Source organism: Volvox carteri, assembly GCF_000143455.1.
Source record: "Volvox carteri f. nagariensis unplaced genomic scaffold VOLCAscaffold_60, whole genome shotgun sequence".
Classification (NCBI taxonomy): domain Eukaryota; kingdom Viridiplantae; phylum Chlorophyta; class Chlorophyceae; order Chlamydomonadales; family Volvocaceae; genus Volvox; species Volvox carteri.
Genome location: NW_003307603.1, coordinates 384623 through 411238, shown reverse-complemented (window position 1 = coordinate 411238; position 26616 = coordinate 384623). Strand labels below are relative to the sequence as shown.

The 26616-nt window shown below is 58.6% G+C and overlaps 6 protein-coding genes across 6 annotated transcripts in view; 5 read left to right on the top strand and 1 right to left on the bottom strand.

Annotated features, from left to right (window-relative positions):
* Window positions 1-332: 332 nt before the first annotated feature.
* VOLCADRAFT_119385 (uncharacterized protein) lies at window positions 333-8541 on the top strand (the record flags this gene model as incomplete). Its single annotated transcript, XM_002956382.1, has 12 exons — window positions 333-711; window positions 1062-1146; window positions 1666-1804; window positions 2256-2357; window positions 2596-2691; window positions 2963-3052; window positions 3422-3528; window positions 3787-3865; window positions 4735-5097; window positions 5400-5955; window positions 6276-7119; window positions 7380-8541. 12 exons carry the CDS (start codon window positions 333-335, stop codon window positions 8539-8541), a joined length of 4002 nt encoding a protein of 1333 aa, XP_002956428.1.
* Window positions 8542-9356: 815 nt separating this feature from the next.
* Window positions 9357-11038, bottom strand: VOLCADRAFT_107206 (uncharacterized protein). The gene is made up of 2 exons (XM_002956320.1): window positions 10643-11038; window positions 9357-10487 (listed from the first exon to the last, which is right to left on the bottom strand). Exons 1-2 carry the CDS (start codon window positions 11019-11021, stop codon window positions 10222-10224), a joined length of 645 nt encoding a protein of 214 aa, XP_002956366.1. The 5' UTR covers window positions 11022-11038; the 3' UTR covers window positions 9357-10221.
* A 301-nt stretch (window positions 11039-11339) lies between these two features.
* On the top strand, window positions 11340-11702 carry VOLCADRAFT_66894 (uncharacterized protein; the record flags this gene model as incomplete). The annotated part of the gene is made up of 1 exon (XM_002956381.1): window positions 11340-11702. One exon carries the CDS (start codon window positions 11340-11342, stop codon window positions 11700-11702), a length of 363 nt encoding a protein of 120 aa, XP_002956427.1.
* Window positions 11703-13919: 2217 nt separating this feature from the next.
* VOLCADRAFT_66954 (uncharacterized protein) lies at window positions 13920-15153 on the top strand (the record flags this gene model as incomplete). The annotated part of the gene is made up of 2 exons (XM_002956380.1): window positions 13920-14426; window positions 14764-15153. 2 exons carry the CDS (start codon window positions 13920-13922, stop codon window positions 15151-15153), a joined length of 897 nt encoding a protein of 298 aa, XP_002956426.1.
* A 1470-nt stretch (window positions 15154-16623) lies between these two features.
* Window positions 16624-17225, top strand: VOLCADRAFT_66963 (uncharacterized protein; the record flags this gene model as incomplete). Its single annotated transcript, XM_002956379.1, has 3 exons — window positions 16624-16761; window positions 16826-16903; window positions 17109-17225. 3 exons carry the CDS (start codon window positions 16624-16626, stop codon window positions 17223-17225), a joined length of 333 nt encoding a protein of 110 aa, XP_002956425.1.
* A 530-nt stretch (window positions 17226-17755) lies between these two features.
* VOLCADRAFT_97374 (uncharacterized protein) overlaps window positions 17756-26616 on the top strand; it is a gene marked incomplete at both ends in the record, with an annotated part of 11491 nt that continues 2630 nt past the window's right edge. Inside the window, 14 exons of the mRNA XM_002956378.1 lie at window positions 17756-18013; window positions 18341-18516; window positions 18831-18897; window positions 19468-20543; window positions 20911-21053; window positions 21341-21500; window positions 21602-21617; window positions 21779-21892; window positions 22140-22431; window positions 22846-22955; window positions 23663-23795; window positions 24088-24190; window positions 24488-24674; window positions 24974-26603. Coding sequence (XP_002956424.1) covers window positions 17756-18013; window positions 18341-18516; window positions 18831-18897; window positions 19468-20543; window positions 20911-21053; window positions 21341-21500; window positions 21602-21617; window positions 21779-21892; window positions 22140-22431; window positions 22846-22955; window positions 23663-23795; window positions 24088-24190; window positions 24488-24674; window positions 24974-26603 — 4465 coding nt within the window. The remainder of the gene's footprint in view (window positions 18014-18340; window positions 18517-18830; window positions 18898-19467; window positions 20544-20910; window positions 21054-21340; window positions 21501-21601; window positions 21618-21778; window positions 21893-22139; window positions 22432-22845; window positions 22956-23662; window positions 23796-24087; window positions 24191-24487; window positions 24675-24973; window positions 26604-26616) is intronic.

Here is a 26616-nt window from a genome sequence, read left to right as displayed (position 1 = left end):
AGGTGTTGCTCAGGCACCCCTAGTTCAACAACAAGAAGTTAGGATTAAAGAAACTATAACAATTAATCTATTCTGAGTATGTGTTGTCGGACGTGATTGTCCGGCACAATGCAGACGGCCGATTCCTGACACCCTTCATCGCGATGACCACCTTTGCAATATTGGCTCTGAAAGTGTATAAAGCTCCGAATTGTTTTAACAACAAATTATTAACTTGCAATGGTTACTAAAGATACGCCATGCGAGAAATGAAAGGGTAGTCTTTCGGCGAAAGTTTGAAATAGGACAAGAAGGCATCGTAACGTAAGCCGTAACACCGTGATAAAGGCGACATGCAAGCTCTTTTACCACTTCATCTAGTGACAGTTGGCGTAGGTATCGCGTGGGTGGTAAGACTGGCAGTCAACTCTACCCCTAAGCCAAAGGGAGCCAGCGAGCCCAGAGAGGCACCTGCAGATGTCTCTGGGGATGCAGATCTAGAAAGGAGCGCAACGCAGTGGCTTGCTCGCACCGGCGTTGAGCGCAGCGTTTCGCTGTCGCCTCGCATCGCGGAGCACAATGCAACGCGGACGTCTTCTTATGCTGAACTGGAGCTCTTGTCTGAAGGAGACTTTGTTTATCTCCGGTCTGGGGCCAGCGTGCTTACAGCGCTGGTGCCCACGGTTCGGCAGTTGACCTTGCAGCCACTCCAACTCTTGAAGGGGAAGCCCGGTGGGTTGGAGCTGTATAGGCCATGTGTAAGATATGGGGGAGCCTTCCTTATGCTCATTCGTAGATATGCGTTTTTTTTGTGTGAGCGTTAGTACCTTTCCGTGCAGCGTGTCCCGGAGGCGTTGAACGTTACATGTCGAGCACTCCGGCTTGGCTTGCTGAACACGTGCAGATGGGTGTGGACAATATGCTCCTTCCGGCCCAACCTTGGATAGAGGGAGACGTGTATGCAAATTTGCTGCTAAAATTGGCAGCCACACCGTGCTGCGCCCAGGCAACTGCCCGCCTTACGCTTAAAAATAACTTGTATGGTCATGCCCTGCCTCCACACCTTGGAATTCTCTAAACAGACGCCGTGCCCACGGCTCCCTTGGAGGCCATCAGCGTGTGGCTGGTGCGCCGCCGTAAGCAGGAGGTCGTGTTCGAGTTGCTCGGGTAAGTTGGACGCAAAGCACGGGCTTCACATGCTGCCAGGGAGCAGGGTCAGCTGTGGGAGTATTTATTGCAGACGGCCTGCTTCCTCGCTGTAGTACCCTCCGTGTATTATCCCTTTGAGCTGGACATACCTAGGGACTGGAGAGAGGCATGCATGTCACAGCTCATGTGGGAGTCACGTTAAGGCAGGGTCAGATGTTATGGTCCAACTGGCGGGTCAGCTATGCCATACAAACAACTTGATTCAGGCTTGAATGTGTTCGGGCTGCATTCTGCTAAAGCTATGGGTCCTTGTGATCGCGTCGCAGGGTTTTGCTGCGCCTGCGTTGCCGAGGGAACCCACGCTACGACAGCTCTGCCTGTGCCACAACTGGTTGCACACGTTCCCACAGCCAATGCGCCGTACATCTTTTTGCTTTCCTGACCCCACCACCGATATATTCCCTGTATCAAATTCCACTAGTAGAGTTCAGTCCACGACCGCGATGTTTCTTGCTCGTCCCCTGATCCCACTCGTAGACCACGCAATCGGCGCCACATCCTAGAGGCCGATCTCAGGGCACCGCATGGCGTGGCGCTTTCCAGCGGAACCCCGGGCAAGAGCGGCCTATGGCACATCACGGCGCAGGGACTGGCGAGCGTCAGGTGGCCCTCACATGTACGTTAGGTCGAGGAAGGGAGCGTAGGAAAACACGCCGTAGGGAGTTGAAAAGGGTGAACAGACGAGGGACACACAAGCAAGCAGAGCGCAGCCCACTGGGCGAGCTCGTTGCAGGGATTCTCGTTGTCTGGGATGCTTGTCCGAATACAAGAAGTTTCAGGCAACGAGTGGCTATAGTTTAAACAGAGCCAGGAAATCTCGAGTATGATCCTGGGTTTGTGCCGGTTTTGTCAGGCTGGCGTCTAGCAGGTATAATGATAGAGACATAGGATGCCGATGGATCCCTTGCAGAATCCCTTTCTAGCTTGCTATTATGTTTGCGGGACATGCTACATGCGCTGTTCTTGTAAAAAAACCCTAAGTCGCAGTCGCCCATTGACCTGTGCATTTCGTCGATAGTGTACGATAATCGTTTGCATCATACTTTCTATCTTCGGTGAACCTCCAGGTCCTTCCGCTGCGAGTTGTGACCGTGCAGCTGTTCGATAGCCGCACCATGAAGTCCATTAAGGATGGACTGGGACATAAGCTGGTGGACATCGGGGCGAAGGTGCGAGTAGCCGTGGCCTAGTTACCACCTGAAGTTGACAACGGTTGTCAACAGATGCGGAGGGGAAACTCGTTTGGCGCGCTGTGCTACCTATCTTTTCGGCATTTCCACTTCGGCCTAGGTGCTTTATTCATCAATACCCGACAGCGTGGAAATTATAATTTCATCCCTGTGTCCTCTTCGTTAAAGCCCCGATTGGGCTGGTTGACATGCCTCATCTTTTGCTGGCGGTCCACAGTTGCGCCAGGAGGAGCTTGAGCGGTTGCAAGCGGAGAAGGAGAGGGCGAGGATGGAGACGGAGTTGAAGCGCGTGCGGAACGATGCAGCATCGCAGGTACGGCGGCGGCCTATAAAGACCACACCGTGCGTTCTGGGCCCGTATCGTAGGTGTGGGGAGTGGCTGACTAAGGATATATTCTGCATCATTTCAAAACAGTTTAAACGTGCGCTTTCCTGGGTGCAATCATGGCCCGTTCCCGTCTGGGCTCTTCGCACCTAGACGGGGTCCTTATTCTTCCTGGCTGCCCTGTCCTCCTTTACTTGCCTTGATTTTGCCATCTTCAATCTTAACTCGTGACGACCAGATTGCCGAGCTCCGCGCGCAGCTGGACGCGGCTGTCAGTGCGCGGCAGTCAGCAGAGCGTGAGGTGGCAGCTCTGAAGAGCCAAAGGGCCGACGATGGCGTCCGGACCAAGGTGCGCGCTCCGGGTTGTACCTTGCAGCGTCGCCTATCCATAAAGTTATGTCTAATTAGATTGGGGATTGTGCCGGAGGGTGCGGCTGACCCACTTCACGGCTCTGATTTTCTGGGGCTGGAGAGAACGGGGCAAGTCAGGGCGCGTGTAGAACGCGTCTTTACGGCGGTCTCCTTCCAGCGACGACGGCCCATGGCTGGTAGTTGCATGTCAGCCATCGCGCGATGCAGAATTGTTGTCTTGCAGTCTGGCATGGCATGACACCCGCATGCCTGTCGGGTAGGCTTGATGTATTCACTCAATCGCTTGACGAGATTCCTTATCCCGTTGGTTCGTTCACAATCGGTGGCGGTGCCGACCGGCCATCAGATGGCTCTGGCGAGGGCATCTCTGGCGGAGTCTGCAGCGGAACAGGCGGAGGCGACAGTGCGGCGACAGCAGCAGCAGATCCAGGGCATGTTGGCGGGACATGCGGAGTAAGTGAATTGCGGGTTTGTGGAACTGGGCCACAAATTGGCACATCCGCTGTATCTACAGGATCCGGGAATTGGGGCAGTGACTTACATCCCACGCCATTTCTCAGTCCTTCAGGAGCGCACGTGTTTTTTCGATTCTTGTGCTCGCTGTCCCTATGGTGAAGCCCTCTGCCCTCGGTGAGGCAATGCTTGCAAGCCGTTAGGTACTCATGTTCTCACTCTCTAGCTTGCCGCCCTCCCTCTTTCCCTCCCTACCAGGGAGCTGCGCACTCTGCAGCATGAGCTGCAAATCGCGCGGGATGCCAATGGGTCTCTCAACCGAGCCATGCGCGAGCAGGTCCGGCCGGAGGGAGGATGTGGGGCCCATGAAGTGGGCCATGAGGAGGAGCAGGGTGCATGGAAGCAATCGGGGATCCTGACATGGTTTAGCATATCCTGAATTAGGACTAGGGGCGTGTCCCTGTGTTGGCGTGCACGGGAGGACTTCCTCTGGGTCGTCCTGCGTGATGGTTCTGGTTTCTAGGTTTATTCACGCCAAGATCATGAATGTCGGGGGGCCGGAGGGCCGGGGGGCATGGTGGACGTGAAATTCATTCACCGAAGCCTCTGCACTCTCACCAACGCTTGCACAGAAGAGCTACGTTCAGCTGTAGTCCCATGCAATCAGGATTACAGGCGTGGGCGCGGCTCAGCTGTGTATTATTCGTACTGCCTCGCGTGTATCCCAACCTGATGCACCCATCTTGCCGGCAAATCACGCCCGTACGGGTACATGTGCGCCGCTCGCATTGGCGCAGATTCTGTCGCTCCAGGGTGCCCTAGAGCTGCGAGACGCAAGGATCTTGGAGCTGGAGGAGGAGAATGACCGAATGGACACCGTGTTGCAGGCAAGTTTGCGTGTCGCGTGTCACTATCCACGTACGAAGGGAAACGTTGCTGCTTTGCTGTCCGTACTATTGGACTTTGGATCTGGGCTCAGTTTTGCGTCTAGGCCCCTTATTGCTGAGACCTTGAGCTGCCTCGCTTAACCGCCCTACTGGGGCGATAAGGACCCACATATGAAGTTTACCTGTAATCTACGTGTATCGCGCACGGCACATGCGCTGACGTAACCACAGCCTGCGTTGCACCGTTAAAGCTATGGCACGGACGACACTGAAAGCAACGTAGCGCCGTAAGGTTGAAGTCTGTCGCTTTGCTGCGCAGGTCATTCAGGCGCAGTTGGGCGTCAGGGGTCTGGCATTCCCACGGCCGGAGCAGTGCGGGAGCAGTGCGGGCGGCGCTCCCACTCCGCAGCACCTCGGTGGTGGTGGTGCGGCGGCACCCGCACCGGCACCGCCGCCGCCACCGCCTGCCCTGCAACAGGTGGGCGGGGACACGGCGGGCGCGGCAGCTGACGTCGCGGGCTCGCGCGGGTCAAATGAGGAAGTGAGTCTGTCGTCGATTGTTGGAACCGTCAAGACGCAGCCACAGCAGCCACAGCCTCCGGGCCCTCCGGTGGCGGAAGAGCCGCCGCTGTGGAGGTCGCTGCTGGACTTGACGGGCGATCTAAGCGTCACAGCTCTCAAGGTATGGGGTCAGTGCTGATGCAGAGCCGTATGGGGAGGGTGATGGTCTGATGGGAACATACTACTAATGCGAGGACACGCGGCATTGGCGAGGGAAGGATGATTGGAGACAATGGTAGAGTGGGTTGAACAATGCTGCATGACACAGGCGGGAGTTGGAGTGCAGAGCCGTTTGCGGAACCAGTTATGCCGTGCCGGCGATGTTCCACGGGCGGCGTTGGACGGTGTGGCTCAGGGAGTGTCTCGTCTTTTGATGTGGCTTTTTGACGTGGCATGGGTCTCACCGGTGTTCTTGGCCTGCAGGAGAGTCTGGCAATGAGCCGGCGAAATACCAAGGATGACGGTCCCTCACCTGCATTGGCGACCCTAGCTTGGTCAGCGGTGCAGCGGCGGCAGTCCCGGCCCCAGCCCCAGCTTACCGACGAGGAACTACTGCAAGGCGCCTTGCTGCCTACACCAGGCAACGGAGTATCCTGTGTGGCAGGAACGCTGCAGACATGCGGCGTTGTACCATCCGTCCCTACGCGCCGAAACAGCAGTGTTGGCAGCACAGCTGGTGAGACGAAGCCCGCCGCCGCGGGACACTGGGGCAGTGGCGGCGGCTGCGATGGCGTCGGGAGCAGGGACATGGGTGCTGCAGACGAGGACGGGTTTATTAGCGCTGCGGTGCGGATGTCGCCCCAGCTAAAACTGGCCGTCGGCGGTGGCGGCAGCGGTAGCTCCACAGCGACACCGCTGCGAGGGCAGCAGCCGCAGGTGCCGGGGGCGGCCGCCGGCGGCGTGGGGTTCCCTAGCGCCGCGCAAACGGATGCAGCTGGGGCGGGTCCCGATGCGGTGGCGCCGCGTGGCACTCCTGGGGGTAAGGTTTGCACCCGATAGGATATATGCCCACCTGGGGCACTACTTATGGCGTACAGACTACTTGGACAGGGTTGTCTTCTTACAGTGGTGAGGCATGCCGCAATTTTGAAACTTGGATGGTTTCCCCAGCCGGAAAGTACAGGAGGTTTTCCTTCGGCTCAGATCACTACCGCTCTATGTTGGCGCGCTTTGGCGATTCTGTCAGGCATTTTCGAGTTTGCCAAAGCTTCGTTGGTTGCTTGTCCCGTACTTTATGATTGGCTATTTTCGCTTTTGATCGTGTGTCCCTCACGTTTGCATTCCGTAATGGCCTCTCAGATTTGAAGGACGACGGTGCAACTGTCGCTGGCAGCGCTGCAGCAGAAGCAGCACATACACCGCCCCAAGGGACAGCGCCCGCCAATGGCAGTGCAGGTGCAGGCACCGCCGGCGCGGCCCCAGGGCACAGCCCAGCCCTGCTCGAGTACGGCATGGAAGCTACGTTGACGTTGGATTCCCTGCGGCGGCGCATGCGCCAGCTCGATGCAGAGCGGGAGCGGCTAGAGCTGCTCCGGGTCAGCTTGGTGGAGTCATTGCCTTGGCGCGCCGGCAGCGGCGCCACCCCTGGAGGAGAACGTGGGGGTAGTGATGGTGGTGCTATCGGCCTCGGCATCGGTGGGGCAAACCGTATGCTCTTTTTCTCTGAGCGCCCCAGTGGCGGCGGCGGCGGCGCCGCAGCCTTGATTGGCCGTGAGGGCCAGAAGATAGACGGTCAGAGGCAAGCTTTCGGGCAGCTGGAATCTGGCAATCAGCGCACGCAAGCAGATCTGCAAGGACAGCCAGCTGGGCACTCACCACAGCGTAGAAGCGGCGGGCAGCTAGGGTCAAGGTCGGGGGCAGCTGTATTGCTTGAGCAAGTAGAAGGGGTTCAGGCGTGCCTGAAACAGCAGCATCAATCTACACTTGAGAGGCTGAGGGAATCGCCGTGGAGAGGGCAGAAGGAAGCGCAGATGCATCAGGCACATAATCCGGCAGCGCCGCATGTTCAGTGCGCGGGGTCCGGCCCTGACTGCTTTAGCCGTGAAGCCTGTGCTGCAGGCAACGTCGTGGTGGTGGGACAACAGCAGCAGCGAGCCAAGTTTGATGGCAGTACCGTCGGAAGAAGCCTGGTCCAGCCCGCTCGGTGAGCGATGGTTGTGGGAAATGGACTGCCTTTACATGCGCGAGAACTTATGCGTGAGCGAAGAGATGAAGCTAAGGTTTATCATTGGTTATACCGTGTTAAGCAGATTTTCAGCTTATTAGGATACGAGCTCGAAAGATGTCAGCCTCGGGAATTGGTTGTGCCTCATGCAAAAAGCCGAAGCTGAAGACACTTTTAGAGCCGCCTCTCGCCTACCGCGAAGTGTCTGTTTTCTTGTTATCCTTTGTATCACCGCGCAGGTTGTCCAGCGCTGGTCTCGGCGCGGCTGCGTATGCTATCAGCAGCCCATCCCGGCCCCCGGCGATCCCAATCCTACCTACCGCCCTATCACCGGCCAGCCGCAATTACTGCCTCCCGGAGCAGCTGCGCCACGGCAGCGGAATCGGAGCCGAGGCTCCCCCTCAAGCACTTTCCACCCATGCGGCCGACACCGGGCTACTTGAAGGTGGCGCACAAGCGGGCTCGGGCTCTTGCTCATCCTTGGAAGGTGCCGCGGCCGCAAATGGACCAGACGGAGAGGACAGCCTAAGCTCTAGCTGTTGCAGCAGCGACGGCCACAGCCGCATCAGCATGACGAGCCGGCGCGTGGACACATCGGACGTTGGCTGCATGCGAGCCACGGTCTCGGCCGAGGAGCTGTTCACCACGATGGAGCACGACCAAGCCAAGAGCGGCATCAATGCTGCCTCTGTCGGTCTGCATGGCCAAAGTGCTTTGGACGCGCCGGTTTCGGGGCCATGGAATGGACCAAACGCAAATGGCGGAGATACTCGGGGCGCGGTGGTACTGACTGAAATGTCGTCCCTGGCGGTGTCCGCGAGCGCGCCTAATGTGCCCGAGTTGCAAGCTGAAGGCTATAATCCCCCGAATAGGGATATGCTATATGGTTTGTACGACAGCATTGACGGCCTTTGTAACCTGGGCTCCACGCGGGCGATGCCCACTGCCCGTGGTGCGGCTGGCTTAATGACTGCGCGCCGCGTGGGGGTTAGCCAGCTACCGTCAGCTGCCGGCGACGTGCCGCTGCAGCAGGCGCCTCCGGTGGCATCGCCGCCGCAAGAGGCCGTTGCATGCAGCCCTAGACGGCTGATTGGCACGCAGGGTCAGCAGGGCGCCACCGCGACAGCCGCAGCGGCCCGCACGCCTCCTGAGGCGGCCGCACGCGTGGCGACTCCTAAGAGTTGCGCCAGCACCACAGGTGCTGGCGACATGAGCGCGGATGACGACGGTCTTGTACTATGTGACGAACAGGTTCCGTCGCCGCCGCCGGCGATGCTGCTGGGACCCCTTGACCAGTTGCGTAGTGCCGGGGCGGTGACGACAGGTGGCGTGGATGGGGGAATCAGTCGAATGGGTGGCCGCTTGCTCTCGGCGCTGGAAGAGGAGGATGATGACGAGTAAGAGGAGAGCGGTGGGGAGGGGCTTTGCTGGCATGAGCATAGCTCTGGCGATTTGAGCGACGTGAGTAGCAAGAGACGTAGAAGTGCCGGAAGACATATTAGACCATGTTCTTAGTCGGGGCGTTGGGTTACATAAGCAGACCTGTCATGCCACTTGATCTGCGTGCGTGTGTTGCCCTCCAGATGTCTGAAATTGCATTTGTGTCGAGTGTAACCTGCAGCAGTTTTGGCGTAATGCTGCCGTTGCCTTCATACGATGATTCTGACCTCTTTGGAGCCAAAGTTCACAGTCGTGGTGAGTGGTCATGCCTGTGCATGCCGTATTTTTATTTTTCCGTAGCGTGACCAAACAGTGAACCACTAACACTGACCCCGAGGATGTCTAGGTTGTGTTTGACTGTAGCCGTTAGTGCCGTAGCTCGGACCTGTGTCAAATGGTAGGCTTGAGTAGGCTAATTTGGATGAGGCTAGTCCTAAACCATTTAAGCTAGGAATGTCGGGGTTTTTAAGTCCGTTCGTCAGGGCGTATTACCAGGCCCGGTGTTTTTTTTGTGCTATGCGTAATGTAGTAAACAAGTGCATGGAAACTATGATGATTATTTAGATCGATATTCAGCGGTAAGGTGCTTCTCCTATGTCGTCCTGTGCTGAGCAGAATATTGTGGAAGCTCGATCAGTGTGATAGAAGTTTTGAGGCGATTGGCTTTGCGTTGGAACGTGGGCAGTCCAGGCGCTCTGCCGCTGGGCAGACCAGGCGTCCTGATTTCGGAAAGAAGAAAAAATGCATGTGTACGTAACATGTATATACATGTAAGGGACCATAAAGGGTATTACAGTGAAAAGCACCATTTGTCGGTACCTAAGCAGATCAGGATTAAAAACACATGCTTAACGGGAATTGCAGTATCGATGTTCGCTCAAGCACGAACCCAGCGTCACCGGACAAAGCCCCCGGGGCACGCTGTCTAATTCAAGGGGCGGCCAAAGAAGCATGACACGACCAGTGCAGCCGTATCATCTGAGCTAAGTCGTCGATATGCATACCGTCAAAGACCCTCATAGGCGAGCAGCACGAGCGCTAATGTGCTTGACGACAGAAGGTCGACTTGCACCGACACACTTCCGGCAGTCAAGGGCTGCGCCACCGATTAGCACTATTTCTTCGTTTCAAAATTACAGGCGTACAGGCGTAAATAGCATGGCCATATATGCGCATACAACTATCAAAATGCAGCAAGTACTGCAAGCTGTCATCAAATGACAAACTGGCATCGCGCGAAAAACACATCCGATACAGCGACAGACACAGATACGACCCCGCACATCATGAAAAAGGTGTCGTGTCACGTGATAGGCATGTCACGTTCTGTCCTTCCCATCGCACGCGTCTTATACCGGCAAACACACTCCGCCGGTAGCTTTCACAAAACGGTCAGCGGCACACCCACATGGTCGTATCGCACATGTATTGCTTGTAAGAATAACTTTACAGGTAATGAATGGTACAAGAACAAGTGTTTTTACCTATAAATCCACGCCCATTGCAAAAACAGCTACGAGCCACGAGGACACTAGGAGTTGAACCTCGGGTCGTTGAACCTCGCCTCCTGCTGCCCGATGGAAGTCGTGGAGCTGGTGAACGACTGTCCACCTTGTGCGCAGCCTGCTCATGGAAAGCTAATTAAGCCGCGGCCGGCTTGGCTATGACCTGCAGCGCCTGCGCCCGCTTTGCCTTGAGCAGCAGGAAAGTAGTCCAGATGAAGGCCACTACATTAATGAACAACACGCGGAACTGCAGCGGGACGAAGCGGTAGTTGATTAAAGCCGCAAGGGGCCAGAGTCGCCACCCGTTCAGCTGCACGCCGGGGTAATCCTTCGCAATCTTTTGTCTGACGAAGCTGAAAGGCTTGCCCTCCAGCACCAGCGTAGCAAAGGACATGAACAGGACTGCAGTTGCAGGCATTTGTGCGAGCATTGAGTCAGTAGGGTTCGTTTCATGCGACGCGCAGGCAAACCCGCCAATCTCAGTTGCGAAACAGCCGCTCGGCCACCGAGCCCATGCGTCAGCCTTGGACACATAGTACAGAAGGAAAGCTGCTCACCGTTACATACGGGCCCATACGTGAGTTGATCCACAAGCACCTTCTGCAACACGGTTTTGAAGTCCTTCCTGCCAGAGAACAATTGCTCCATAAATTTTTGCCAATAGTGCGCTGATGGGCCCGTGTAGAGAGCGCCGAAGCATGCGACTGCCAAGGTGCGCTTAACGCTCTTGTAGTGGCCCGAAATTATGAGTTGGGCCACCACGTCGCTCAGTCCCGCCACGCAGGCAGATGTTATACATTTTGTCCGTAGCGGACGTGTCTTAAGCTCCTCGATGTAACTCTTCCAGCAAACCACGAGAAGCCCTCCATTTGGTTTCCTGTTAATCTTTCCATCAGCAACAATCGTTTCAGCAGAGGTGGCCCGGTTGTCCTCCATTTCCAACTTCTCTACCACAACATCGATTGAGAGACAAGACACACAAGCTATGGAGTTGCGTTGTCATGTGATGTTTGAGCTCCGCGACCATACGTACAACGGACTAACCGAAAGAGCCTGCTGCATGGGTCCGCTGTAAGAAATCGCATTCTGCATGGTCCGTCCGAAGCAGAGAGTTCTAAATATTTTGTGCATTGCTTGAGTTCTCGCTTCCGGTTGTTACTGCTAAACTCACTGCAAGCCTTTCCTAATAAGCTGTATGCGGTGCCTAGCATACACGTGATCTCATAATTGGGCTTACACGAAAGTCGACAGGATATGATTCCTAAGAACTCCTTCCTTAAGATTGTTGACAACTCAGGTGCTCGACTCGCCCAGGTCATTGGCTTCTATGGGCAACAAGGCAGTTATGCAAGCATAGGCGACGTCGTAAAAGTTGTTGTTAAAGAGGCTCGTGGGGAGAAGGTCGAGGCAGGGACGATGCGGAAGGCCGTTATCGTGGAACAGAAGTACCCGTTCCATCGTAAGAACGGAAGTCACATCCAATATCTTCGCAACGCCGCGGTTCTCCTAAGTGAGAAAGGCCAGCCTATTGGTAATCGTGTGAAGTCATTACTCAGCCCGGAGTTCAGCAAGCCAAGATGGGCCAAGCTGCGGTCGTTATCCAAGCGCTTGTTCTAGGCTGGCAGCCTGGCGGCAGAGGCGAGCACGGAGGTAAGATATCTCCAACTCCATGGATTCGGCTTTGGGATCGACTTATGCCCTGAGATCAGCGCTGTTCAGTGGGTCGGCACCCCCGATACATGCCGTGCAGTAAGCGACCCGCCTTGGCAGCCTTGTTTCCTGTTTCCCAAACCACGACTTACAACGCCAGGATAATGCGTCCCTTATATTGCTGAGGCTAGCGCTTAAAGCCAACCATGTCCCTACATACGCGATTCCGTACGTTACCCTTAACCGTCACCTGACTCGTCCCTTATGCCTGCGCGCGCCTGATGGGGCTACAACCGCGCCGTTCCGCAGCATTACGCCGCCACCGCAGCAGCCCAAGAGGAGGCCCTCGGGTACTTGAGGGCAGATGCGGATGGGAACGAAACAAGAAGCACCTTCGTGTTGGCCAGGATGGAGAGCCGCAGGAGTGACGGTCTCTTGCATGTGTGTGTGTGTGTGTGTGTGTGTGTGTGTGTGTCATCTAGCAGCGTTTGGGGTACGTAACCTGGCGCAGGTGGAGTCCCATGCCTGAACTTCATGGCTGGAGGCTGCTGCTACTGCTGCTACTGGTACCTGGGAGGTAATGCGGCCGTCACCCCTCTATGGCCGGAGGGTATGGTAGGAGAGACCATATAGCCCCAGAGCATGGTAAGCATAGGCGGCCCCAAGCCCTGCCGATATACCATTCGACAGGTCCATGGTTGGGCAGGCATACGGATGGATGATGAATGGAACGGATGGGGCTGGAGCAATGGATGGATGGATCCTGGCTTGGGAGGGAGGGAGGGATGGATCCGGGCTTGTGACTGCGGACACATTCCTAAGAGAGTGTCGCTCCGGCCATTTCGCAATCCGGACATGCTTGCTCGTGCCACCGAGGCAAAGGCGAGAGTCTCTGGCCCCGCACAGGGTTTTGAGTTGGGGCTTCACAGTCCAGCACAAGGCTAAGGGCGCTTGTGAACGGCAATCGAAGCCCGCGCGGGCTCGGTTCAGTGGTTGACATTACACACGTTGATAGTACACGGAGGATCGAATGCAAACATCCGGATTATATTAAACATTGCATGAGGAGCTATGAGGAGCTGTTGCGGCTCCCCATGAGCCACCCTGGAGCCCCGCTGACGGTGCCCCGGTTGCGAAGGGTAGTCGTAAGTGGTTGTGTGTATGACCGGCTTGGAACTCAGGAAGTGTATTTCTCCGTGACCTGTGAGGACGCCGTAACCTTTGGTAACCTGTAGTAGGGTCGCAGTGGTTTGTCACGAAGGGAAGCTCGAACGGCGTGGCAACGGTCCAGGGGTCCAGGGCGCTCTGGAAGGGTCCTACAAGTCCCTGCTTGGTTCAGCGTGCAATCAAGATACATTTGACTATGTGGGTTGTTACCACGTGTATTTATCTGCACATGGCTTTGCAGTGTGCAGGTATGCTGTTAAGACTGAGCTGAACTTGCTTCAACCGAAGCAAGTGCAGCCCTTAGGCCCATTAACCACACAGCCATACCCTCTGTCTTGGCTAAGCCTAAGCCTACATAACTGCCTGGATTTGCGTGCGGTTATGCGTTGCGCATTCAAACAGCCTTCCCCGCGCATCTTCCCGTCCGCTATGTCCTCAGAACCCCATCCCAAAATGCAAGAAACACAATTAATTAATAGGTAACGGTGATTTCAAATGGGATTATCAATTGCAGAACGCGGCATCCGGAGTTCAGTAAGTGAACCCAAAGTTTGGGTAGTCGATGCCAGCGTCTTCACTCAAAGGCGTGATTACTTAGGATGGAAAAGACTGAATTTGTAGCCTATGCGGAATGTTACGACGATGTGTCTCTGTCTCTTTTAGTTCACCTGTCTTTCGTAAACCATTATATTTTACATTGAATCCAAAGCAATAAGATTATAATTGTTATGCCACACTCAAGTGGTACTCTAGTCCATGATAACTCACGGCCCATGCATCGATACACGATGAAGAAACTCGTTACTCGTTGCGTACGACAACGTGCGGCGGGAGTCGACCCATCCTACTGCACGTAAACCTAATCGAGGCATTTGAAGCTCATTTGATATTTATATGCGCTGCATAGCCTGGACTATGTACTGCGTCATAACGGCTTGACTCTCAGCTGTCCCATCCAGCCCCGATACCTTACTAATTTTCCGGGACATGTTGCAAATTGGCATTGGAGAAAGACCCATGCGGGCGCAGACAGCGCATTCGGCAGCCTCGCTCAGCTCGAGAGTGCCGGTAGCTTGCATCTCCGCATGCCGACTGTATACGCAGGCTCCCAACGGGACGACGTCAGCTCGGCCTAGCATCGCATTGCCCAGCAACCTTGGGCAACACACATCATCCTCGCTTGCACCCCACTCTCCACCTCCTTGCTCGCGCCAAGTCTCAGCGGCAGCACAGCATGGCTCCCTGCCGGAATACACCCTCGAACCCAAGCCACCCGCACGCCTGGCCGTCTTCGTCTCCGGCGGCGGTTCCAACTTCAAGGCCATCCACGCCGCCTGCCTCGATGGCCGCATCAACGGCCGGGTCGTTGCCGTCGTGAGCGACGTCCCGAGCTGCGGCGGCGTCAACTACGCGCGCGAGCACGGCATCCCCACGGTCACCTATCCCATCGTCAAAAAGGGCGAGTTCCTGGGCCAGGGCCTCACTGCGGAGCAACTCGTGGAGGCCCTGAAGACCGCACACCAGGTACGGCCCTTTCCGCGTGTGGTCTCTCTCCGGGATGTGGGCGTGTGGGTATGCTCCGGATTTGTGTGCTCTTAGCAAGGGCATGACAACGGAAAGATCATTAAGGGGACGCCGAAGGTAAATCCTCCGTCTAGAAGCCCCCCTTCCCGCCGTCCCTCGGATGGAACAGGGGAAAGCAATGCACACTTATCTATACATTATGGCGCTATAAAAATGCAAGCGCAAATGAAGAGATAAACTTCATGTCCGCTATCGTTTAAGCTTCTTGGCTTTACTAAACCTTTAAACGAGCGACGAAAGAGACCAATAAACAGGAGTCTTGTTTTCACCTCGCCAGGCGGATTTCGTGCTGCTGGCGGGCTATCTCAAGCTCATACCGGGGGAGCTCTGCCGCGCCTTCCCTCGCGCCATGCTCAACATCCACCCCGGCCTGCTGCCGTCCTTTGGCGGCAAGGGCTACTACGGCGAGCGGGTGCACAAAGCCGTCATCGCGTCCGGGGCGCGGTTCTCCGGCCCCACCGTCCATTTCGTGGACGAGCAATTCGACACCGGACCCATCCTAGCGCAACGTGTGGTGCCTGTGTTCCCCACCGACACACCGAAGCAGCTGGCGGCCCGCGTCCTGAAGGAGGAGCACCAGGTCTACCCCGTCTGCGTGGCGGCCCTGTGTGACGGGCGGATCGGCTGGCGGGAAGACGGCATACCAATACTGTGGGAGGCCAAGTAGGTGCCGAGGTTAGGGGGCCCTGCACAGTGCCGAGCAGGAGCAGGAGGAGGAGCAGGAGGAGCAGGGCAGTACCTGAACACCGGGGAGTGCCAGGGGAGCAGGGGGGAAGCAGGGGGGAGCAGGGGGGGAGCAGGGGGGAGCAGGGGGGAAGCAGGTGATGAGTCCTCAAGACGCGGTGTGCGGGGGCGAGGCGGAGCCTGACTTGGGTTCCTGTGTGCAGTCAGGTTGATCTTCCCAATCCAGGAGCTGCAACCCAATGCAACCCAAGCGGGCAGCGTGGTGCCAACGTGGTGACCGGGGCGGCGGTGGCTGCCTGCGAAAGGGCATTGCTTCACGTAACGCCCGTTGTGGATCTGGTTGGTCGTACTGGGAGTGGTTGTAGAGAGATGCTTTATTGGGAGATACAGGCTGCTGGGGAGATGTGATGAGCTGGCTAGCGGTGGATGACGATGACGTTTGGATGAGAGTCTCACTTCTGCACTTCTGTGACCGGCTTTTCGCGCGCGAGTGAGGCGCGAGTCCTCTGTGTTAAAAAATACCGCCGGGTGCAGGCTGCTAGGAAGGTGGAGGCAAAGGAACGTGACCCCTGTCCATCGCAGTTGTAGGAATATATTTATGATAAGAAGATACTATGAGAAGGAAAGGCCGTAGGATAGCGAGCGGCGGACGACTAAACCTCTGTAGCAGAGGTAAAAGGTGGTCCATAAGTGTGAGTGAGCGATTGTGTGACAGCTTCTGGGGTTACCTTTCGTTACTACTCTCCAAAGGTGTTATCGCGGTGGGGCACATTCCCGAGCCGTGAGGGGGGCCCTGAGGAGACCCTCTGAAATAGACAGATAACGCATTCATGTAAATCCCCGGCTCCCGGTAAGCTGCCCTAGACATAAGCTTACAGATGGCATGGATTTGGGTTGAATCCCGCAGTGCGTCGCATGGCATAGGCGGCATGAGGACACACGCTCACGCAACACACCAAGAGGGTCCAAGAACTCCGTCCCGCCTTACTAGGACAAGGCTCCGCCAGATCGCTTTCCACGAGGGGATTGGGGAAATTATGGCGGTCGGCTTGGCGCTGAAAGGTTGATGTTAACGGCCACCTCGTGTGGCATCTGTTTACGACAGTAGTGGCTTGTAATTCAGTTGACCAAACAAAGTCTCCGTACGCAAGGTCATGCAAGCTACGCTGTCAATGCAAGTTTAGCCCGGTTGCTAGCTGCATGTACATCTAAAATTAGTAAACATGCTCCGTCGTGCTGCTAGGACCATCGGTGCGGTATGGACCCCACGCGCCACAGTGGCATGCAGCCTGCCGTCAGCTCCATATTCATCAGTGCCGTCGACCTCATCATCACCTGATGCCGGACCCGCGTTCGAGGAACGCCGTCGAGGGGTGAGTGCCAACCGGCATCTTCTCCGGGAAGTCCTGACGCTTTTTACAAAGTCCTTAGCCAAATAATGATTTTTCCATAGATGGTGAATAAATTATTGTATCGAAGCAAACAGCGAGGGTTCCTCGAGTTGGACCTGCTCATCGGGTTATGGGCCGAGGTAAACATTCCCAAAATGGACTTTGCTGAGCTGAAACAGATGGCGCTAGTGCTTGAAGAGGTAAGAAAGTGATGTTTTGATCTTGCACTGGTATGTCGTTAACCTTGTCATGGCGCCATGGCAGGAGAATCCGGACCTCTTTAAATGGCTTACAGGCCAACTTCAGCCCCCTGATCGTATGTCGGGAAATGCAGTTTTCGAGGTAAGACCGTCCGTGAGTACCCCAGAGGCAGTAGGCGTGTACGACAGAGCCAACACCAGTTGAACGGTCGCCAAGGTACAGTCTACAACGGGCTCACGAAGCCGCCGGAGGTGGCGTTGTCTGTTACACGGGTTAAGGGGATGTTAATATGCTTCAGAGGAAATGCTTATCTAAAAATGCCACGCACCTGTGCCTCTTACAACAGGCGCTCCGTCGCCATGTGGCGCAGCAGCTCAGTGAAACGGCGCCAGCCACAACACGTGCAGCATTGGGGCGTGACTGGGTGCGCGGCTGGGATGACAGCTGGAGGTGGGTGGTGTGATAGCAAGCAGGACCTGTGTGGCAGGGTGTGCCCTAAACGGCTTTGTTATACTGAGGTTAAGCCTGCGTTTTCTGGTCATAGGCTTGTATTTAGTATAGAACTGGATGCAGAATAGGGTGCTGGATTTGACTTGAGTCCGAGACCCGTCCTCGTTTTTCGACAGGGGGACGAACGAATTATCGACAGGGCAACAGCCGAAGCTGCAATAGGTTATGCTGGAAACTACAACTGCCATGGAGCACGAGTCGTCTGATGACAGGGCTTGGCTCGAGTGTCGTATAACCGAGCACCGCACGCATCGCAGGAAGTGTAAATTGACGTCTTTAAGGTTTCTGTATGTGAACGTCGTTGTGTGGATTTATATTGTTACCTTTTAAACCTTCGGAAACGGATGTCTCGAGATGGTCATATCACAACGTTGCGTTTGGAAAAAAAGACAAAGTATATTTGTTGGCTCACTCCAGCGAATTGGAAATCCTTTCGAAACTTTAAACCATGTAAATACCATCTTACGGCTTGAAATATAGCTCATGGCGGATCCACGAGGGCACCGGGAGAGGACAGACGCAGCTGCGACCGGGCGCAACGAAGAAAAGCAGCAGCGTGATGGAAAGGACCCAGCGGAATCGATGCATCACGACGGTAGCTTTGGCCGTTACATGCAGTTAAAGGTGGTGAAGCTTCGTGAGCAGTTCGATGCACAGCAGCTGCAGAACATCGCCACTAAATCCGACATCTTTCGGGGCGTATCTATATATGTCAACGGATTCACGCGACCATCGCATGCGGTGAGGACGGAGGCGTGTGCGTAGCTTAAAGGCGCCACGGCTCTTTGGACCACCACGGGGAAATCCTGCAATGCCCGGAGAGGGGGACGTCCGTAAGCACCGCCTACAGCACTGGCCATGAACAAACCTAAAAGCCCCATCCCCGTTTGGGTCGACGTCATCTCCCAAGCCAAGCCGTGGTCCTAGCAAGCCCTCAATCCTGCGTAAAACGGCCGGCAGGCCTCACATATTATCAAACGTGGCGCGCCGAGCCTTCATTATCCCCAAAACCGTTACCCACCCCCCCCCCGCTCCTCCTCCCCCACATGTGGATTCCCCATCCCCTAGGAGCTGAAGCAGCTCATGGCTCTCCACGGCGGCCGCTTCGAAAACTACCTCAACCGCGACAGCGTGACCCACATCATCTGCAGCAACCTTCCCGACACCAAGATAAAGCAGCTGGCGCACGAAAGGCGAGGAACAGCACCACCAGCACCACCAGCAGCAGTAGATAAGAGAGCCGCGTAGAAGTAGAGAACTAGCAGCAGTAGGCATAGAAGCAGGGGCGGGGAAGGATAGCTTTCGTACCCATAGAGATGAGGCCCTGGGATAGGGATGAGGCTGGGGCGCCCAGGGTCGGCCAACTCCCCACCGTTCACCCACCGTTCAACGTTCCCCCGGTTTGGACCGGGTGCCTCCTGTACTGTACTGTACTGTACTGTACTGTGTATCCTATGGCCCCACATTGGCGCAACCTCCTGCCCTTCTTGTCCCTTCCCTACCGCCTGTACCCTGATTAACCCTGTGCCCGTCTTTCCTGCTTTCCCCGCTGCCACAGAAAGCCCATCCCTATCGTAAGGCCCGAGTGGGTGGTGGCATCGATCAACGCGGGGAGATTGCTTCCGGTACGTTGTGTGTATACGGCACGCACATAGCACGTGCTACCACCCCCGCCCCCCCCATCATCATCTTTCCCCCCACCATCATCTTCACCATCACGATACTGCGCCATCAGATCCGACGCAGACGCTTTCTCGTCGCTCCGCACGTTGGCCCACTCACACCTCCTTCTCACCTCACCTCACCTCACCTCACCTCACCTCACCTCACCTCACCTCACCTCACCTCACCTCACCTCACCTCACCTCACCTCACCTCACCTCACCTCCTTCTCACCTCACCTCACCTCACCTCACCTCACCTCACCTCACCTCACCTCACCTCACCTCACCTCACCTCACCTCACCTCACCTCACCTCACCTCACCTCCACACCGCCACCGCCACCGCCTTGGGGATCCAGCCATACCCTGTAAGCCCCTCCTCTCCCCCCGCGGTGCCCGCTCACCCTCCACCCGCCTCCACAACACTCCCCAAAGGTGCAGTTGTCGCACCGGACGTGTTTCCTGATCGCCTCCTCCGTCGCTGTCCACGGGGCCCCCTTCCCCTCTCCCCGCGCTCTCCTCGGCCCCCCAGATCTCCGACTTCCAGCTGGAGCCCCTGTCCGCCGCCCACCCCAACCAGCGGCGGCTGTTTGACTTCAAGCGCCATGCCGCCCCAAAACTGCCCCCCGAGGAGCTCTACCCCGTGCTTATGGGCCAGGGCCAGGGGCAGGGGCAGGTAGGACAACAGCAGCAGGAGGAGGGGCGGCAGCAGCAGCAAGAGAAGGGATTGGAGCGGCAGGGGCAGCAGCAGAAGCAGCAGCAGCAGCAGGAGGAGGAGGAGGAACTGGAGGGGCGGCGGCCGGAGGAGGTGCATGAAGTTGGCGAGGGCCGCCCCGCCAAGCGACAACGTGTCACCAGAAGTGTGGTCCGTGGCGAGCCGGGACAGGGGCCCGGGGCGGGTCGTGCCCATGAGCTGCGGGTGTGGCAGGTGCAGCACCGGGGGGAGGAGGAAGAGGGGGAGGGGGGACAGCAGCAGCAGCAGCAGCAATGTCCGTCGGCGATGCACCAGCGCGTCCGCGCAACAGCACAAGGGCCCCAGCAGCAGCAGCAGCCCCTACTGCCCCACGGGTTCGTAGACAGCGTCGCACCGGGCGGCACCCGCGCGGCGCTGCTGCACCAGGCTGGAGGCCTGGGAACCGGTCCGGGCCCGCCTTCTTCGCATCCTCGGCGACCCTACCCCGCAGCCGCAGCGGCCGGCACGGGCATGGCTGGAACCAGTAGCGGCATCAGCGTGCCCGTGCCCCTGCCTTTGCCCTGTCCAGCACGTCCCCGTGGCAGCGGCAGCCCTCCCCCTCCCCACACTGCTGTGGAGGGCGCCTCTCGCGGCGGTGGCGGCGGCGGGGTCGCCGTACCACCTGCCAGTGCCAATGAAGCGGCAACGAGGGTGGCAGGGGGCCCGGGCACGAGCACAGCCGCAGCGAATGCAACAGCAGCAGTCCCCGGCGGCGGCGGAGCTGCCAGGGGTTCCGCAAGTCCCAGCGGAGGTTCGGGTTCGAGTCCCGGCGTGCGCAGATCTCGTGGTGGTGGCAGCCCGCAGTCTGGTGATCAGGCTCAGGCTCTGGCGGCGGAGCTGAGGGCGGCTAGCGATGCGGCCAGGGGACCACCCAGGTGGGGGGGTTGAGGGAGCAGGTATGGAGGGGATTCGGAACGGGATATCAGCTCATCTTGGCATCAACAGGACATCTGGCCGCACGAGTGACCCAACCCTACGGAAGTTATCAAGGAGGGGGGACGAGGGGGCGCTGAGCAGCTGCGAGCGCTCTGCGCCAGCTGTGTGATCAACACCTAGCGCGAAGAGGGGTATGGGCTAGGATGAAGACGAGGCGGTCATGGGGCCTGGAGGAAGGGGGGAGGGATAAGGGGACGGAGGACGGAGGAGACAGCACCGATGGGCGGTCTGGTGGGTGCCGTACCGTCATCACCGTCCCGGGAACGACCCCACCCCTACCCCACTCCCATTCCTAATACGGCACAGGTCAACCCGCACCGACCCACGGTTCATGGAGACGTTCTTCAAGTCCTCGCGGCTGCACTTCATCGGCACCTGGAAGACCCGCATCGAGGCGCTCATGGCGGAGGTGGAGGGGACGGCACCCAATCCGGCGCCGTACACCAAGGGTGAGTGACTCTTAGCTACTGGACGGATGGCCGTGTGTGGATGCATGCCTGTGTTGTACAGGCTGCGTGTGTGTATGTATGAACGGTGTTGGCGGGCGCGGTGGTCTCTGTGATGAACACGTACGTACCAGGGGGCATCATCCCAATCTCCATCCCGTGCTACTGCTATTGCGCCTTCTCCTCTTCCTCCTCCTGCTCAATCTCTGCCACCCCCCCGACCCCGACCTCCTCCTTCCTTTGTGTCACCTTAACACACGTTTCCCCGCCCCCTCCCCCTCCCCCTCCAGGCACGGAGCGTGTGGTGATGCACGTGGACATGGACTGCTTCTTCGCGAGTGCGGCTCTGGTGGGGCGGCCCGAGCTGGCGGGCAGGCCGCTGGCTGTGTGCCACTCCAACAGCGCCCGGGGTACCGGGGAGGTGTCGTCAGCCAACTACCTGGTGAGCAGGTGGGGGGGAGGCCTCGCGGTGGGGGCCCCGCCGGGAGGGGGGTGAGACGCCCCAATGGTCCGTGTTCCGCACCGGGACCTGGTCCGCTGCGCACATGCAGGCGCGGGGGTGAGGCGGTGAGGAATGGATGGATGCATGCGCCTACAGGACCGACCGACGTGGCCGCGGTGACCAAGTGCTCCGTCCCGTCGGCCTCACTCCCCCTAACCCGCCACATCCGCCACCACACATCCAGCCCACTCCCCCTACCCCCGCATTCCCCCGCACACCCCCACAGGCCCGCTCGTTCGGTGTCCGTGCCGACATGTTCATCGCCGAGGCACGGCGCCGCTGTCCGGATCTGGTGGTGGTGCCGTACGAGTTTGAAAAGTATCAGGAGATTTCGGAGCAGGTGGGTACATATAGCGCAAAACACCCAGCTCCCGCGTCTCGCTCCCTCCTCGCTCCCCCCTTTGTCAACCCCCACATGCACACACATGCACCGCCCACGTAACTGTTTTGTTGGGCCGTAACGGACTTCGTCGTCTCTTTGTCCATAATGCCAATAACCGCTCTCCAGCGCCCAATTCCCGCCACCCCACGTCACCATGTCGCACACCCTCTGCACTTGCCACATTGTCAACACCACTTCTGCGCAGGTGTACCGCATTCTGATGTCGTACACGTCTATCGTACAGCCTATGTCCTGCGACGAGGCATTTCTGGACGTCACCGGGTTGGTTTCGGAGCCCAGCGGGCCAGAGGAGCTCGCGGCTCGGCTGCGGTACGACATCGCGACCGCGACGCAGTGTACAGCGAGTGCGGGCATAGGGCCCAACATGCTGATCGCCAAGCTGGCGACGAAGCGTGCCAAACCCAACGGACAGTTCCGAGTGACCCGTGGGTCGGTGCTGGAGTTCCTGGGGGACCTCAACGTGGACGAGTTGCCAGGTGGGCCCTTGCGGCCCTGCCACACCGTAAAGCCCTCCCCCGCGCCCTCCCCTCCTCGAAGGTTTCGGTTCCCTAACGCGCCAACCCATCCATTCACCGAGTGCTTGTCTGTCCGTCTGTCTATCTGTCCGCCTTTCTATCCGTCTGTCCATCTCTCCGTTGTTTGCCTGTCTTCTTTAAACCGGAATGGCGGGTATTTGCATCATTTTCCTTGACGACACGGCAAAGGCAGTTGCCTCTCCGGGGTTTTGCATTCCATGGTTATTTCCCCCTACACCTAACCCCCACACCCCCACCTCCACACCCCCACCCCCACACCCCACCTCCACACCCCCACCCCCACACCCCCACCTCCACACACCCCCACCCCCACCCCCCACCCCCACCCCATCAACCCGCCGGTGTCTTCTGCAGGTGTCGGTTGGTCCATCGCCTCCAAGCTCGAAGACCAGCTGGGTATCACCCGTGTACGGCAGGTGTGGTCCGCCTCCCGTACCTTGCTTCAGAAGCGGCTGGGCGCCCGGGTGGGTGCGGACCTGTGGGCTCATGCACACGGGCAAGACGACCGGAGAGTGGAGCCACCCAAGGTATGCGGGTGTATGGGGTTATACGGGTATGGGGTTAGACAGGTATGGGTATACGTCCCAGTATCTCCACCGCGGCTAGGCCCTTTGGAACTTGTTTGTTGTGCTGTGGTGTTGTTTTTGTGTGTTGTTTAGAAATCACGCTGCGGACATGGATTAGCGAGAACAGCATACGAGTAGTTTGTGTGTGAGGAGGGGTGGGCAGGAGGTGGTGGTGCTGTGGCTTATTGTTTTACAGAGTAATGTGACATACTCTGTGTAATGCGTCTGGCGGAGCTTAGGAATACCTGCTCGCTGTGAGCTGTGCTCACGTGGAAGGGGCTGTGATGGGGGTGGGGGTGGGGGTGGTCACGGCGCGCGGAAGCAGGAAAGCGCCGTGCAGCTCTAAGTTAAGGAAATGCCGGAAGGAGAGGGAGGGATAGGGGCAGAAAGGGAGGGAAAAGGGGCAGGGGAAGTCCTGCTATAGGAGAAGCCAAAGCAAGATGCCGGATGCCGTCACATCCCCTGCACGTACCACACACTCGTTGTGGACTCTCACCTCCCGCTTCCCCCACTTCCCCACTTGCACCTCACTCGCATCCCACTACTCCATTACCTCTCTTCTCCCCTCACCCACCCACCCCCTGGAACATCAACCCCCCCCAAAGGCGCGCAAGTCGGTGGGTGCGGAGGTGAACTACGGCATCCGCTTCGAGTGCGAGTCCGAGGGTGGTCGGGGGGAGGTGGAGCGCTTCCTGGGGGACCTGGCGGGGGAGGTGGCGGCGAGACTTAGGTCGGCAGGTGGGGCCGTGGGGGTGGGGCTGGGGGGGTTACCTGCTCCCTGCATACACACACACACTCTCTCTCTCGCCTTGGGTGTTCTCTTTCTGCGTCCAAAAAATTACCATCACCATCATCATCATCACCATCACCATCGTCGTCATCAGAAAACACAGGTTTTCCCCACGCCAGCTCTGAACTCCTTCATCGCTCACCTCACCCCCACCTCACCCCGCCTTTTGTTATTGGATACTGGTTAACTCCCTCCTTTCCCCAACACCCCCCCCCACACACACACGCACACACATGCCAGGCGTCCGTGGCAGGTGTCTGGTGCTCAAGGTGAAGCGGCGCCAGGCGGGCGCTCCGGAACCCGCCAAGTTCATGGGGCACGGAGCCTGTGACAACATCTCCCGGTGCGCAAGTTAACGGCTCACCGGGGGGTGTTGCCCCAGGAGGTCCCGGGGGTGGGGAGTGGGAGGGAGGGGAAGTACCGCACCCACCACAACAACCTCGACGTGGTAACAAAGAGTGGTGGAACTTCCCCCCGCCCTCCCTCTCCCCTTCCAATACACCTTCCCTGTAGGGCCCTATGCTGCGCCTTCCTCTCCCCCGTCGATCCCTTCATGTAATCATCTTCGTCTGTTCTCCCTCCCTCCCTTCCCCCCCTCCTTCCCTGCCCCCTCCCCCCACCCGCGCACCCCTGCCCGCAGCTCGGTGACCATGAGTCGCTTCACGGCAGAGGCGGGGGACCTGCGCGCGGCGGCTGTGGGGCTCCTGCGGGCCCTGGCCATACCCCCGGAGGAGCTGCGGGGCCTGGGGATCACGGTGTGCAAACTGGACAACGACCCGGCCAGTGCCACCACCAGAGCCTCCGCACCGGCTGCAGCCAAATTGCAGGTTGGGGGGACGGGGTTAACAGATTGGCGTATGAGGTGGGCGGAGAGGAGTGGGGGGATGGAATGGGGGAGTGATGAATGGACGAGTGGGGGTGTGCGGGACAGGGAGCAGGGAGGGAGGGTGGGACGGGAAGGGACGGGAAGAGAAGGGAAGGGAAGGGAAGGGGAGTACAAGTAAACCCCAACGAAGGGCCCCTCCGCCCTTAGGGATAACCCCTCCTTCGATTTCAACACCTCACCACATTCCGTCCGTCCTTCCCCCTCACCCCCCCTTTATCATTTATTGCCCTTCATCCACAGGCCCCGCCGCGCACAGCCTTCGACGCCTCCAAGCCTCCTCCCTGGGCCGTCTACTTCAAGCGCAAGGCCCAACAACAACCGCAACAGCAGCAGCAGGAAGCGGAGGCGGAGCCGCCCTCTGCAGCAATGGCCGCCGCTTCAACAGAACAAGGCCAAACCCCGAGCACGGCGCTCCTAACGTCCCCCAGCGACTCCCTCACAGCCGCCACCGCTACAGCCGCCCCCTCGACCCCCGCCAAGTTCCACCCTACCGGGGGCGCAAGGCAGGGGGGTTCAGCGGCCGCCGCTACTGCCGTGGTGAGTCCTGGAGCCCTCCTAAGCGCGGGGGCAGTAGCAGCAGCAGCAGCAGCACCTGGACCCGGGGAACGTGGGGGGAATGGCGCACCAGCTGCCAGGCCGGGAGCAGGAGCCGGATCTGGGCGGGGGCATTTAGCGGCGCCGGCCGGCCAGTCACCGGCAGCAGCTGGAATATGCGCCGCAGGAGCAGCAGCAGTCGCAGCAGGAGGGGTGGAGGACGTGCCCAGTTGGTACGCGGCTTTGTACAACGAGTGGTCGCCTGTTTCGGTGTGGGATCAGCAGCGCAAACAACAGCAACTGGCGGCGCCGGCGCATCAACAGCTACACCAGCTACAGCAGGGGGTAGGGCAGCGCGCTTCGCCAGCCGGGATGCCGCCGGCTGAGTGGGCTGATGGAGCAGCTTTCCGTTCCACGTCTTTCGCTGCCGGAGCCGGTACTACTGCCCCAGCCGCTGCGCCAGCAGCAGTAGCAGCGGCAGGAGCAACGGCGCCGCCCTCGGAGGTTGGCTGTGTGGCTGCCATAGGTACAGGAGGACAGGCAGTAGCGGCACAGCCCGGACCGCAGCAGCAGCACTTGCCGGCAAGGATTGATGCGGCATCGGAGGTGTCCGCGCACTCGGCAGCGGGAGGGAGGGAAGGAGCGCCGGCGGCCGATGCAGGGGCTCGGAGCCGACCCCGACCTCGGCCTCGACTGCACCCAGTCTTCGCCGCGCTTCTCTCGCAACCGGGGGCGGTCGCAGGCCGCAGCTGCGGCGGCGACGGCGGCCAGGGAAGCAAGCCTGGAGGGGGAAGAGAGGTGACGGCGGCGGCTTCGCCACCGGCGCCATCTGTCACAGCGGCGGATGCGGGAGCTGCAGCCCCCGTCGACGCACTGGTTCAGACAGCTGCTACAGTGCAGGTAGGTGGCGGCCCTTCAAGCAAGGGAAGCCTGTTCGGAGGTGGCGGAGATATAGCCCACCAAGATCCTGCTGGCCACCTCGCAAGGCCACCGCAGCCGCCCGAGCAACAACAACAGCAACAGCTGGTGGGGGTCACGACAGCGGCGGCCGCTGCCAGGGGGTCGACAGCGGCGGCCGCGGGTGGCCACAACGTCCTCGATTGCCCGCTTCCACAGCCATCTAGGCCTGCTGCATCCGGCACCCACGGAGCCATGGGAGCAGCCGGCCCGCCGCGGGTGCCGAGGGTGCCAGCGGCGCCGCCAGTGCCGGCCGTGTCCACGGCCTCCGCTGGCGCCGGCCCGTCAGCCGCCAGCGGCGGCGACGCCGTAACGCGTGTGATGGAGTCTATTGACCTCTCCATCGACCTAGTGGATGATGATGACAGCGAAGATGATAGTCATGGCGGAGG